Source organism: Callithrix jacchus, chromosome 17 (genome assembly GCF_049354715.1).
Source record: "Callithrix jacchus isolate 240 chromosome 17, calJac240_pri, whole genome shotgun sequence".
Classification (NCBI taxonomy): domain Eukaryota; kingdom Metazoa; phylum Chordata; class Mammalia; order Primates; family Cebidae; genus Callithrix; species Callithrix jacchus.
The window spans coordinates 7,188,344-7,201,530 of NC_133518.1; the positions used below are offsets into that span (position 1 = coordinate 7,188,344).

The 13,187-nt window shown below is 46.9% G+C and overlaps 2 protein-coding genes and 1 long non-coding RNA gene across 23 annotated transcripts in view; all 3 read right to left on the reverse strand.

Moving 5' to 3' along the window:
- The window catches only part of LOC103790467 (uncharacterized), a 32,244-nt gene extending 24,389 nt beyond the window's left edge, over positions 1 to 7,855 (reverse strand). For 9 of the 11 annotated variants that reach the window (XM_078353780.1, XM_078353776.1, XM_078353773.1 and 6 more), the window contains exon 1: positions 833 to 895. The gene's annotated coding sequence lies outside the window, so the exon portion shown is untranslated. Of the gene's footprint in view, positions 1 to 832; positions 896 to 2,207; positions 2,276 to 4,999; positions 5,068 to 5,580; positions 5,609 to 6,372; positions 6,441 to 6,953; positions 6,982 to 7,787 lie in introns of those variants that run through there. The other 2 variants (XM_078353781.1, XR_013528366.1) reach the window with 2 other exon arrangements.
- A 414-nt stretch (positions 7,856 to 8,269) lies between these two features.
- On the reverse strand, positions 8,270 to 10,646 carry LOC144579867 (uncharacterized). Its single transcript, XR_013528371.1, has 4 exons — positions 10,579 to 10,646; positions 9,785 to 9,812; positions 9,204 to 9,271; positions 8,270 to 8,394 (listed from the first exon to the last, which is right to left on the reverse strand). It is a non-coding gene; the product is annotated as an uncharacterized LOC144579867 (long non-coding RNA).
- Positions 10,647 to 10,670: 24 nt separating this feature from the next.
- The window catches only part of LOC128928122 (uncharacterized), a 39,082-nt gene continuing 36,565 nt past the window's right edge, over positions 10,671 to 13,187 (reverse strand). For all 11 annotated transcript variants that reach the window (XM_078353767.1, XM_078353765.1, XM_078353762.1 and 8 more), the window contains 2 exons: positions 11,997 to 12,600; positions 10,671 to 11,187 (listed from right to left, as the gene is read on the reverse strand). In XM_078353767.1, coding sequence (XP_078209893.1) covers positions 12,499 to 12,600 — 102 coding nt within the window. In that variant the 3' untranslated portion in view covers positions 10,671 to 11,187; positions 11,997 to 12,498. The remainder of the gene's footprint in view (positions 11,188 to 11,996; positions 12,601 to 13,187) is intronic.

Here is a 13,187-nt window from a genome sequence, read left to right on the forward strand (position 1 = left end):
GTGATACAGGGATGCAGGCTTCTCCTGCAATGAGAGAAAAAGAAACACCATGAGGATTACATCATGCTGGGTCTTGCTGGCACAGGTCTGGTATTCACTTGGTGATGTTAGAAAACAAGATGGCAGGCTGGGCACAGTGGTTCATGCATGTAATCCAGCATGTGGGGAGGCTGAGGCAGGCAGATCATGAGGGCAAGAGGTTGAGGCCATCCTGACCAACATGGTGAAACCCTGTCTATACTAAAAACTTCAAAAAACCCGGCATGGTGCAACGCCATCTCTACTACAAACTACAAGAAACCCGGCATGGTGGTAGCAAGAAACTTCAGTCCCAGCTACTCGGGAGGCTGAGGCAGGAGAATGGCTTCAATGCAGTAGGAGCATGCTGCAGTGCTCTGAGATCACACCACTGCACTGTAGCCTGGTGACAGAGAGACTCTGTCTCAAAAACAAAACTAAACTAAACAAAAACCAGATGTCAAACAGCGATGAAGTCACAGGCCCCAAATAGAGCACAGGGGATGCTTCCAGAAAATGCAGTGGGTTTGGAATAAATAGCAAGTATCTATGCTGGCTGAAAAATACAAAATTACTTTCCAAGGAGAAAATGTGACTACTGAGAAAGATGCACAAAACCAGATTCTAAGTTATGCCATCTTTTGATTGACATCGTCAATCAGGCCTCACTTGGTGAGAAACTCCACTGACTGGTCGCTGGACTCCACGATAACTGAGGTCCGATTCACAATGGCAGTCAAAAATGATATTCACTTGATATTCCAGAGGCCCCACAAAGAAAAATTTCTCTTCGAGACAAAGAAATGCATCATACCTCGTCACGGGGTAGCTCATCATCCTCAATGTCTTCTAGTATGAGGTCCTGCGGGACCTCAACGGAACCTAAGGGAACACAGAGTGACAGTCAGTGCATTGGTGCTGCTCAGGAATCTCACCAGGAGCTTTGGGAAATGTGGACAGAACTGGAAGGTATGGAGTGGGGCGTTTGACAAGCATGGACCCAGCTGCTGCTGGACCATCCTCTTTGTTGCTGAAGGAAGGAAAGAGAGAGGGGCAGAAAGAAATAAAAGAGCCTGGCTTCCTAGCCAGGGCAACCTCATCAAGGTGAAATCGTCATTTGCAGAACCGGTTAATACAGCAAGAAAGTGTACTACAGAAACAGGAAGTAAATTAGAGCTGCCTAGAACCAGGGGTGTGGGGGGTGGGGGAGAACAGAGGAGTCACTACTAAGCGGGTTTTCTGAAAGGAAGAAACAGCTTCTACAATTAGACTCTAACAATGGTTGCACAACCCTATAAATAGAGTAAAAACACGAAATCACCTATTTTAAATGAGTGAATATGTTTGCATATGCACTAGGTCTGGGTAACTATTTAAAAGAAAAAGAATACGTATGGCGGTGATAGTGGGACGCAGGCTTCTCCTGCAATAAGAAATAAAGAAACACCATGAGGATTACATCATGCTAAGTACCGTTGGCAAAGGTCTCGTATTCACTTGGTGAGGTTAGAAAACCAGATGGCAGGCTAGGCGCGGTGGTTCACTCATGTAATCCAGCATGCGGGGACGCTGAGGCAGGCAGATAATGAGGGCAAGAAGTAGAGGCCATCCTGCCCAACATGGAGAAATGCCGTCTGTACTAAAAACTACAAAAAACCCGGCGTGGTGGTGGCGAGAAACTTCAGTCCGAGCTACTCGGGAGGCTGAGGCAGGAGAATTGCTTGAATGCAGTAGGGGGATGCTGCAGTGATCTGAGATCACAACACTGCACTGTAGCCTGGTGACAGAGAGACTCTGTCTCAAAAACAGAACTAAATTAAGCAAAAAGCTTGATGTCCAACAGTGTTGAAGTCACAGACCCCAGATGGAGCACAGGGGGCACTTGCAGGAAATGCAGTGGCTTTGGAATACTTGGCAGGTATCTATGCTGGCTGAAAAATACGAAATTGTATCTCAAGGAGAAAACGTTGCAACTGAAAAAAATGCCCCAAACCAAATTGTTAGCTATGCCATCTTTTGATTGACATCGTCAATCAGGCCTCAGTTGGTGAGAAACTCCACTGACTGGTCCCTGGACTCCACGACACCTGAGGTCCGATTCACAATGGCAATCAAAAAGGATATTCAGTTGAAATTCCAGAGGCCCCAGAAAGAAAAATTTCTCTTCGAGACAAAGAAATGCATCTTACCTCGTCACGGGGTAGCTCATCATCCTCAATGTCTTCTAGTATGAGGTCCTGCGGGACCTCAACGGGACCTAAGGGAACACAGAGTGACAGTCAGTGCATTGGTGGGGCTCAGGAATCTCACCAGGAGCTTTGGGAAATGTGGACCAGGCTGGATGGTATGGAGTGGGGCGTTTGACAAGCACGGACCCAGCTGCTGCTGGACCATTCTCCTGGGTACTGAAGGAAGGAAAAGGAGAGGGGCAGAAAGAAATGAAAGAGCCTGGCTTCCTAGCCAGGGCAACCTCATCAACGTAAAACCGTCATTCAAAGAACCAGTTAATACAGAAAGGCAGTGTACTACAGAAACAGAAAGTAGATTAGGGCTGCCTAAATCCATGGGCATGGGGGGTTGGGGAGAACAGAAGAGTCACTACTAAGTGGGTTTTCTGAGGGGGAAAAACAGCTTCTAAAATTACACTCTAACAATGGTTGCACACCAATATAAATAGAGTAAAAATACGGAATCACCTACTTTAAATAAGTGAATTTGTTTGCATATGTACTATGTCTCGGTAACTGTTTAAAAGAAAAAGAATACGTACGGCGGTGACACCAAGCGGCGGGCTTCTCCTGCAATAAGAGAAAAAGAAACACCATGAGGATGACATCATGCTGTGTCCCGCTGGCACAGGTCTAATATTCACTTGGTGACGTTAGATAACCAGATGGGAGGCTGGGCGTGGGGGTTCACGCATGTAATCCAGCATGTGGCGAGGCTGAGGCGAGCAGATCATGAGGGCAAGAGGTTGAGGCCATCCTGGCCAACATGGTGAAACCCTGTCTGTACTAATATCTTCAAAAAACCAGGCATGCCCAAACGCCATCTCTACTACAATCTACAAGAAACCCGGCATGGTGGTGGCCAGAAACTTCAGTCCCAGCCACTCGGGAGGCTGAGGCAGGAGAATTGCTTGAATGCAGTAGGAGGACGCTGCAGTGATCTGAGATCACAACACTGCACTGTAGCCTGGTGACAGAGAGACTCTGTCTCAAAAACAAAACTAAACTAAGCAAAAAGCCAGATGTCCAACAGTGTTGAAGTCACAGGCCCCAGATGGAGCACAGGGGGCACTTGCAGAAAATGCAGTGGCTTTGGAATACTTAGCCGGTATACATGCTGGCTAAAAAATATGAAATTCTATTTCAAGGAAAAAACGTTGCAACTGAGAAATATGCCCCAAACCAAATTGTTAGCTATGCCATCTTTTGATTGACATCGTCAATCAGGCCTCAGTTGGTGAGAAACTCCACTCACTGGTCGCTGGACTCCACGACACCTGAGGTCCGATTCACAATGGCAGTCAAAAAGGATATTCACTTGAAATTCCAGAGGCCCCAGAAAGAAAAATTTCTCTTCGAGACAAAGAAATGCATCTTACCTCGTCACGGGGTAGCTCATCATCCTCAATGTCTTCTAGTATGAGGTCCTGCGGGACCTCAACGGGACCTAAGAGAACACAGAGTGACAGTCAGTGCATTGGTGCTGCTCAGGAATCTCACCAGGAGCTTTGGGAAATCTGGAGCGGGCTGGAGGGTATGGAGTGGGGTGTTTGACAAGCACGGACCCAGCTGCTGCTGGACCATTCTCCTTGTTGCTGAAATAAGGAAAAGGAGAGGGGCAGAAAGAAATGAAAGAGCCTGGCGTCCTAGCCAGGGCAACCTCATCAACGTGAAATCGTCATTTGAAGAACCGGTTAATACAGCAAGAAAGTGTACTACAGAAACAGGAAGTAAATTAGGGCTGCCTAGAACCTGGGGCATGGGGGAGGGGGAGAACAGAGGAGTCACTACTAAGCGGGTTTTCTGAAAGGGAAAAACAGCTTCTAAAATTAGACTCTAACAATGGTTGCACAACCCTATAAATAGAGTAAAAACATGAAATCACCTATTTTAAATGAGTGAATTTGTTTGCATATGCACTACGTCTGGGTAACTATTTAAAAGAAAAAAAATACATACGGAAATGATAGTGGGACGCAGGCTTCTCCTGCAATAAGAAATAAAGAAACACCATGAGGATTACATCATGCTAAGTACCGTTGGCACAGGTCTCGTATTCACTTGGTGAGGTTAGAAAACCAGATGGCAGGCTAGGCGCGGTGGTTCACGCATGTAATCCAGCATGTGGGGATGCTGAGGCAGGCAGATCATGAGGGCAAGTAGTAGAGGCCATCCTGGCCAACATGGTGAAACGCCGTCTGTACAAAAAACTACAAAAAACCCGGCGTGGTGGTGGTGATAAAATTCAGTTCGAGCTACTCGGGAGGCTGAGGCAGGAGAATTGCTTGAATGCAGTTGGAGGAAGCTGCAGTGATCTGAGATTACAACACTGCACTGTAGCCTGGTGACAGAGAGACTCTGTCTCTAAAACAAAACTAAACTAAGCAAAAAGCCAGATGTCCAACAGTGTTGAAGTCACAGGCACCAGATGGAGCACAGGGGGCGCTTGCAGGAAATGCAGTGGCTTTGGAATACTTAGCCGGTATCTATGCTGGCTGAAAAATACGAAATTGTATTTCAAGGAGAAAATGTTGCAACTGAGAAATACGCCCCAAACCAAATTGTTAGCTATGTCATCTTTTGATTGACATCGTCAATCAGGCCTCAGTTGGTGAGAAACTCCACTGACTGGTCGCTGGACTCCACGACACCTGAGGTCCGATTCACAATGGCAGTCAAAAAGGATATTCACTTGATATTCCAGAGGCCCCAGAATGAAAAATTTCTCTTCGAGACAAAGAAATGCATCTTACCTCATCACGGGGTAGCTCATCATCCTCGATGTCTTCTAGTATGAGGTCCTGCCGGAACTCAACGGGACCTAAGAGAACACAGAGTGACAATCAGTGCATTGGTGCTGCTCAGGAATCTCACCAAGAGCTTTGGGAAATGGGGACTGGGCTGGAGGGTATGGAGCAGGGCGTTTGACAAGCACGGACCCAGCTGCTGCTGGACCATTTTCCCTGTTGCTGAAGGAAGAAAAAAGAGAGGGGCAGAAAGAAATGAAAGAGCCTGGCTTCCTAGCCAGGGCAACCTCATCAACGTGAAATCGTCATTTGAAGAACCGGTTAATACAGCAAGAAAGTGTACTACAGAAACAGGAAGTACATTAGGGCTGCATAGAACCTGGGGTGTGAAGGGTGGGAGAAAAAAGAGGAGTCACTACTAAGCAGGTTTTCTGAGAGGGAAAAACAGCTTGTAAAATTAGACTCTAACAATGGTTGCACAACCCTATAAATAGAGTAAAAACACGAAATCACCTATTTTAAATGAGTGAATTTGTTTGCATATGCAGTACGTCTGGTTAACTATTTAAAAGTAAAAGAATACGTACGGCGGTGATAGTGGGACGCAGGCTCCTCCTGCAATAAGAAAAAAAGAAACACCATGAGGATTACATCTTGCTAAGTACCGTTGGCACAGGTCTCTTATTCACTTGGTGAGGTTAGAAAACCAGATGGCAGGCTGGGCGCAGTGGTTCACGCATGTAATCCAGCATGTGGGGACGCTGAGGCAGGCAGATCATTAGGGCAAGAGGTAGAGGCCATCCTGGCCAACATGGAGAAATGCCGTCTGTACTAAAAACTACAAAAAACCCGGCCTGGTGGTGGCGAGAAACTTCAGTCTGAGCTACTCGGGAGGCTGAGGCAGGAGAATTGCTTGAATGCAGTAGGAGTACGCTGCAGTGATCTGAGATCACTACACTGCACTGTAGCCTGGTGACAGAGACTCTGTCTCAAAAACAGAACTAAATTAAGCAAAAAGCCAGATGTCCAACAGTGTTGAAGTCACAGGCCCCAGATGGAGCACAGGGGGCACTTGCAGGAAATGCAGTGGCTTTGGAATACTTGGCAGGTATCTATGCTGGCTGAAAAATACGAAATTGTATCTCAAGGAGAAAACGTTGCAACTGAGAAATATGCCCCAAACCAAATTGTTAGCTATGCCATCTTTTGATTGACATTGTCTATCAGGCCTCAGTTGGTGAGAAACTCCACTGACTGGTCCCTGGACTCCACAACACCTGAGGTCCGATTCACAATGGCAATGAAAAAGGATATTCAATTGAAATTCCAGAGGCCCCAGAAAGAAAAATTTCTCTTCGAGACAAAGAAATGCATCTTACCTCTTCACGGGGTAGCTCATCATCCTCAATGTCTTCTAGTATGAGGTCCTGCGGGACCTCAACAAGACCTAAGGGAACACAGAGTGACAGTCAGTGCATTGGTGCTGCTCAGGAATCTCACCAGGAGCTTTGGGAATTGTGGACCGCGCTGGATGGTATGGAGTGGGGCGTTTGACAAGCACGGACCCAGCTGCTGCTGGACCATTCTCCTGGGTCCTGAAGGAAGGAAAAGGAGAGGGGCAGAAAGAAATGAAAGAGCCTGGCTTCCTAGCCAGGGCAACCTCATCAACATAAAATCGTCATTCGAAGAACCGGTTAATACAGAAAGGCAGTGTACTACAGAAACAGGAAGTAGATTAGGGCTGCCTAAATCCAGGGGCGTGGGGGGTTGGGGAGAACAGAAGAGTCACTACTAAGTGGGTTTTCTGAGGGGGAAAAACAGCTTCTAAAATTACACTCTAACAATGGTTGCACAACCCTATAAATAGAGTAAAAATACGGAATCACCTACTTTAAATAAGTGAATTTGTTTGCATATGCACTATGTCTCGGTGACTGTTTAAAAGAAAAAGAATACGTACGGCAGTGACACCAAGCGGCGGGCTTCTCCTGCAATAAGAGAAAAAGAAACACCATGAGGATGACATCATGCTGTGTCCCGCTGGCACAGGTCTAATATTCACTTGGTGACGTTAGATAACCAGATGGGAGGCTGGGCGTGGGGGTTCACGCATGTAATCCAGCATGTGGCGAGGCTGAGACGAGCAGATCATGAGGGCAAGAGGTTGAGGCCATCCTGGCCAACATGGTGAAACCCTGTCTGTACTATCTTCAAAAAACCAGGCATGCCCAAACGCCATCTCTACTACAAACTACAAGAAACCCGGCATGGTGGTGGCCAGAAACTTCAGTCCCAGCTACTCGGGAGGCTGAGGCAGAAGAATTGCTTGAATGCAGTAGGAGGACGCTGCAGTGATCTGAGATCACAACACTGCACTGTAGCCTGGCGACAGAGAGACTCTGTCTCAAAAACAAAACTAAACTAAGCAAAAAGCCAGATGTCCAACAGTGTTGAAGTCACAGGCCCCAGATGGAGCACAGGGGGCACTTGCAGAAAATGCAGTGGCTTTGGAATACTTAGGCGGTATCTATGCTGGCTGAAAAATACGAAATTCTATTTCAAGGAAAAAACGTTGCAACTGAGAAATATGCCCCTAACCAAATTGTTAGCTATGCCATCTTTTGATTGACATCGTCAATCAGGCCTCAGTTGGTGAGAAACTCCACTCACTGGTCGCTGGACTCCACGACACCTGAGGTCCGATTCACAATGGCAGTCAAAAAGGATATTCACTTGAAATTCCAGAGGCCCCAGAAAAAAAAATTTCTCTTCGAGACAAAGAAATGCATCTTACCTCGTCACGGGGTAGCTCATCATCCTCAATGTCTTCTAGTATGAGGTCCTGCGGGACCTCAACGGGACCTAAGAGAACACAGAGTGACAGTCAGTGCATTGGTGCTGCTCAGGAATCTCACCAGGAGCTTTGGGAAATGTGGATCGAACTGGAGGGTATGGAATGGGGTGTTTGACAAGCACGGACCCAGCTGCTGCTGGACCATTCTCCTTGTTGCTGAAATAAGGAAAAGGAGAGGGGCAGAAAGAAATGAAAGAGCCTGGCGTCCTAGCCAGGGCAACCTCATCAACGTGAAATCGTCATTTGAAGAACCGGTTAATACAGCAAGAAAGTGTACTACAGAAACAGGAAGTAAATTAGGGCTGCCTAGAACCTGGGGCATGGGGGAGGGGGAGAACAGAGGAGTCACTACTAAGCGGGTTTTCTGAAAGGGAAAAACAGCTACTAAAATTATACTCTAACAATGGTTGCACAACCCTATAAATAGAGTAAAAACATGAAATCACCTATTTTAAATGAGTGAATTTTTTGCATATGCACTACGTCTGGGTAACTATTTAAAAGAAAAAGAATACGTACGGCGGTGACACCAAGCGGCGGGCTTCTCCTGCAATAAGAGAAAAAGAAACACCATGAGGATGACATCATGCTGTGTCCCGCTGGCACAGGTCTAATATTCACTTGATGAGGTTAGATAACCAGATGGGAGGCAGGGCGTGGGGGTTCACGCATGTAATCCAGCACGTGGCGAGGCTGAGGTGAGCAGATCATGAGGGCAAGAGGTTGAGGCCATCCTGGCCAACATGGTGAAACCCTGTCTGTACTAATATCTTCAAAAAACCCGGCATGCCCTAATGCCATCTCTACTACAAACTACAAGAAACCCGGCATGGTGGTGGCCAGAACCTTCAGTCCCAGCTACTCGGGAGGCTGAGGCAGAAGAATTGCTTGAATGCAGTAGGAGGACGCTGCAGTGATCTGAGATCACAACACTGCACTGTAGCCTGGTGACAGAGAGACTCTGTCTCAAAAACAAAACTAAACTAAGCAAAAAGCCAGATGTCCAACAGTGTTGAAGTCACAGGCCCCAGATGGAGCACAGGGGGCACTTGCAGAAAATGCAGCGGCTTTGGAATACTTAGCCGGTATCTATGCTGGCTGAAAAATACGAAATTCTATTTCAAGGAAAAAACGTTGCGACTGAGAAATATGCCCCAAACCAAATTGTTAGCTATGCCATCTTTTGATTGACATCGTCAATCAGGCCTCAGGTGGTGAGAAACTCCACTGACTGGTCGCTGGACTCCACGACACCTGAGGTCCGATTCACAATGGCAATCAAAAAGGATATTCACTTGATATTCCAGAGGCCCCAGAATGAAACATTTCTCTTCGAGACAAAGAAATGCATCTTACCTCGTCACGGGGTAGCTCATCATCCTCGATGTCTTCTAGTATGAGGTCCTGCCGGAACTCAACGGGACCTAAGAGAACACAGAGTGACAGTCAGTGCATTGGTGCTGCTCAGGAATCTCACCAAGTGCTTTGGGAAATGTGTACCGGGCTGGAGGGTATGGAGCGGGGCGTTTGACAAGCACGGACCCAGCTGCTGCTGGACCATTTTCCCTGTTGCTGAAGGAAGAAAAAAGAGTGCGGCAGAAAGAAATGAAAGAGCCTGGCTTCCTAGCCAGGGCAACCTCATCAACGTGAAATCGTCATTTGAAGAACCGGTTAATACAGCAAGAAAGTGTACTATAGAAACAGGAAGTAAATTAGGGCTGCGTAGAACCTGGGGCGTGAAGGGTAGGAGACAACAGAGGAGTCACTACTAAGCAGGTTTTCTGAGAGGGAAAAACAGCTTGTAAAATTAGACTCTAACAATGGTTGCACAACCCTATAAATAGAGTAAAAACATGAAATCACCTATTTTAAATGAGTGAATTTGTTTGCATATGCACTACGTCTGGGTAACTATTTAAAAGTAAAAGAATACATACGGCGGTGATAGTCGGACGCAGGCTTCTCCTGCAATAAGAAAAAAAGAAACACCATGAGGATTACATCATGATAAGTACCGTTGGCACAGGTCTCGTATTCACTTGGTGAGGTTAGAAAACCAGATGGCAGGCTGGGCGCGGTGCTTCACGCATGTAATCCAGCATGTGGGGACGCTGAGGCAGGCAGATCATGAGGGCAAGAGGTAGAGGTCTTCCTGGCCAACATGGAGAAATGCCGTCTGTACTAAAAACTACAAAAAACCCGGCATGGTGGTGGCGAGAAACTTCAGTCCGAGCTATTCGGGAGGCTGAGGCAGGAGAATTGCTTGAATGCAGTAGGAGTACGCTGCAGTGATCTGAGATCACAACACTCCACTGTAGCCTGGTGACAGAGAGACTCCGTCTCAAAAACAGAACTAAATTAAGCAAAAAGCCAGATGTCCAACAGTGTTGAAGTCACAGGCCCCAGATGGAGCACAGGGGGCACTTTCAGAAAATGCAGTGGCTTTGGAATACTTGGCAGGTATCTATGCTGGCTGAAAAATACGAAATTGTATCTCAAGGAGAACACGTTGCAACTGAGAAATATGCCCCAAACCAAATTGTTAGCTATGCCATCTTTTGATTGACATCGTCAATCAGGCCTCAGTATGTGAGAAAATCCACTGACTGGTTCCTGGACTCCACGACACCTGAGGTCCGATTCACAATGGCAGTCAAAAAGGATATTCACTTGATATTCCAGAGGCCCCAGAATGAAAAATTTCTCTTCGAGACAAAGAAATGCATCTTACCTCGTCACGGGGTAGCTCATCATCCTCAATGTCTTCTAGTATGAGGTCCTGCGGGACCTCAACGGGACCTAAGAGAACACAGAGTGACAGTCAGTGCATTGGTGCTGCTCAGGAATCTCACCAGGAGCTTTGGGAAATGTGGACCGGGCTGGATGGTATGGAGTGGGGTGTTTGACAAGCACGGACCCAGCTGCTGCTGGACCATTCTCCTGGGTGCTGAAGGAAGGAAAAGGAGAGGGGCAGAAAGAAATGAAAGAGACTGGCTTCCTATTCAGGGCAACCTCATCAACGTGAAATCGTCATTTGAAGAACCGGTTAATACAGAAAGGCACGGTACTACAGAAACAGGAAGTAGATTAGGGCTGCCTAGGACCAGGGTCGTGGGGGGTTTGGGAGAACAGAGGAGTCACTACTAAGCGGGTTTTCTGAGGGGGAAAAACAGCTTCTAAAATTAGACTCTAACAATGGTTGCACAACCCTATAAATAGAGTAAAAACACGGAATCACCTACTTTAAATAAGTGAATTTGTTTGCATACGCACTACGTCTCCGTAACTGTTTAAAAGAAAAAGAATACGTACGGCGGTGACACCAAGCGGCGGGCTTCTCCTGCAATAAGAGAAAAAGAAACACCATGAGGATGACATCATGCAGGGTCCCGCTGGCACAGGTCTAATATTCACTTGGTGACGTTAGATAACCAGATGGCAGGCTGGGCGCGGGGGTTCACGCATGTAATCCAGCATGTGGCGAGGCTGAGCCGGGCAGATCATGAGGGCAAGAGGTTGAGGCCATCCTGGCCAACATGGTGAAACCCTGTCTGTACTAAAATCTTCAAAAAACCCGGCATGGCCAAACGCCATCTCTACTACAAAGTACAAGAAACCCGGCATGGTGGTGGCCAGAACTTTCATTCCCAGCTACTCGGGAGGCTGAGGCAGGAGAATTGCTTGAATGCAGTAGGAGGACGCTGCAGTGATCTGAGATCACAACACTGCACTGTAGCCTGGAGACAGAGAGATTCTGTCTCAAAAACAAAACTAAACTAAGCAAAAAGCCAGATGTCTGACAGTGTTGAAGTCACAGGCCCCAGATGGAGCACAGGGGGCGCTTGCAGGAAATGCAGTGGCTTTCGAATACTTAGCAGGTATCTATGCTGGCTGAAAATTACAAAGTTGTATTTCAAGGAGAAAATGTTGCAACTGAGAAATATGCCCCAAATCAAATTGTTAGCTATGCCATCTTTTGATTGACATCATCAATCAGGCCTCAGTTGGTGAGAAACTCCACTGACTGGTCGCTGCACTCCACGACACCTGAGGTCCGATTCACAATGGCAGTCAAAAAGGATATTCACTTGATATTCCAGAGGACCCAGAAAGAAAAATTTCTCTTCGAAACAAAGAAATGCATCTTACCTCGTCACGGGGTAGCTCATCATCCTCAATGTCTTTTAGTATGAGGTCCTGCGGGACCTCAACGGGACCTAAGAGAACACAGAGTGACAGTCAGTGCATTGGTACAGCTCAGCAATGTCATCAGGAGCTTTGGGAAATGTGGACCGGGCTGGAGGGTATGGAGCGGGGCGTTTGACAAGCACGGACCCAGCTGCTGCTGGACCATTCTCCTGGGTCCTGAAGGAAGGAAAAGGAGAGGGCAGAAAGAAATGAAAGAGCCTGGCTTTCTAACCAGAGCAACCTCATCAACGTGAAATCGTCATTTGAAGAACCGGTTAATACAGAAAGGCAGTGTACTACAGAAACAGGAAGTAGATTAGGGCTGCCTAGGACCAGGGGCATGGGGGGTTGGGGAGAACAGAGGAGTCACTACTAAGCGGGTTTTCTGAGGGGGAAAAACAGCTTCTAAAATTAGACTCTAACAATGGTCGCACAACCCTATAGAGTAATAGCACAGAATCACCTACTTTAAATAAGTGAATTTGTTTGCATACGCACTACGTCTCGGTAACTCTATAAAAGAAAAAGAATACGTACGGCGGTGACACCAAGTGGCGGGCTTCTCCTGCAATAAGAGAAAAAGAAACACCATGGGGATGACATCATGCTGGGTCCCGCTGGCACAGGTCTAATATTCACTTGGTGACGTTAGATAACCAGATGGCAGGCTGGGCGTGATGGTTCACGCATGTAATCCAGCATGTGGCGAGGCTTAGGCGGGCAGATCATGAGGGCAAGAGGTTGAGGCCATACTGGCCAACATGGTGAAACCCTGTCTGTACTTAAAACTTCAAAAAATCCAGCGTGGTGGTGGCGAGAAACTTCAGTCCCAGCTATTCGAGAGGCTGAAGCTGGAGAATTGCATGAATGCAGGAAGAGGATGCTGCAGTGATCTGAGATCACACCACTGCACTGTAGCCTGGTGACAGAGAGACTCTGTCTCAAAAGCAAAACTAAACTAAACAAAAAACCAGATTTCAAACAGTGTTGAAGTCACAGGCCCCAAATGGTGCACAGGGGTTGCTTGCAGAAAATGCAGTGGCTTTGGAATACTTAGCAGGTATCTATGCTGGCTGAAAAATACAAAATTATTTTTCAAGGAGAAAATGTGGCTACTGAGAAATATGCACAAGACCAGATTCTAAGTTATGC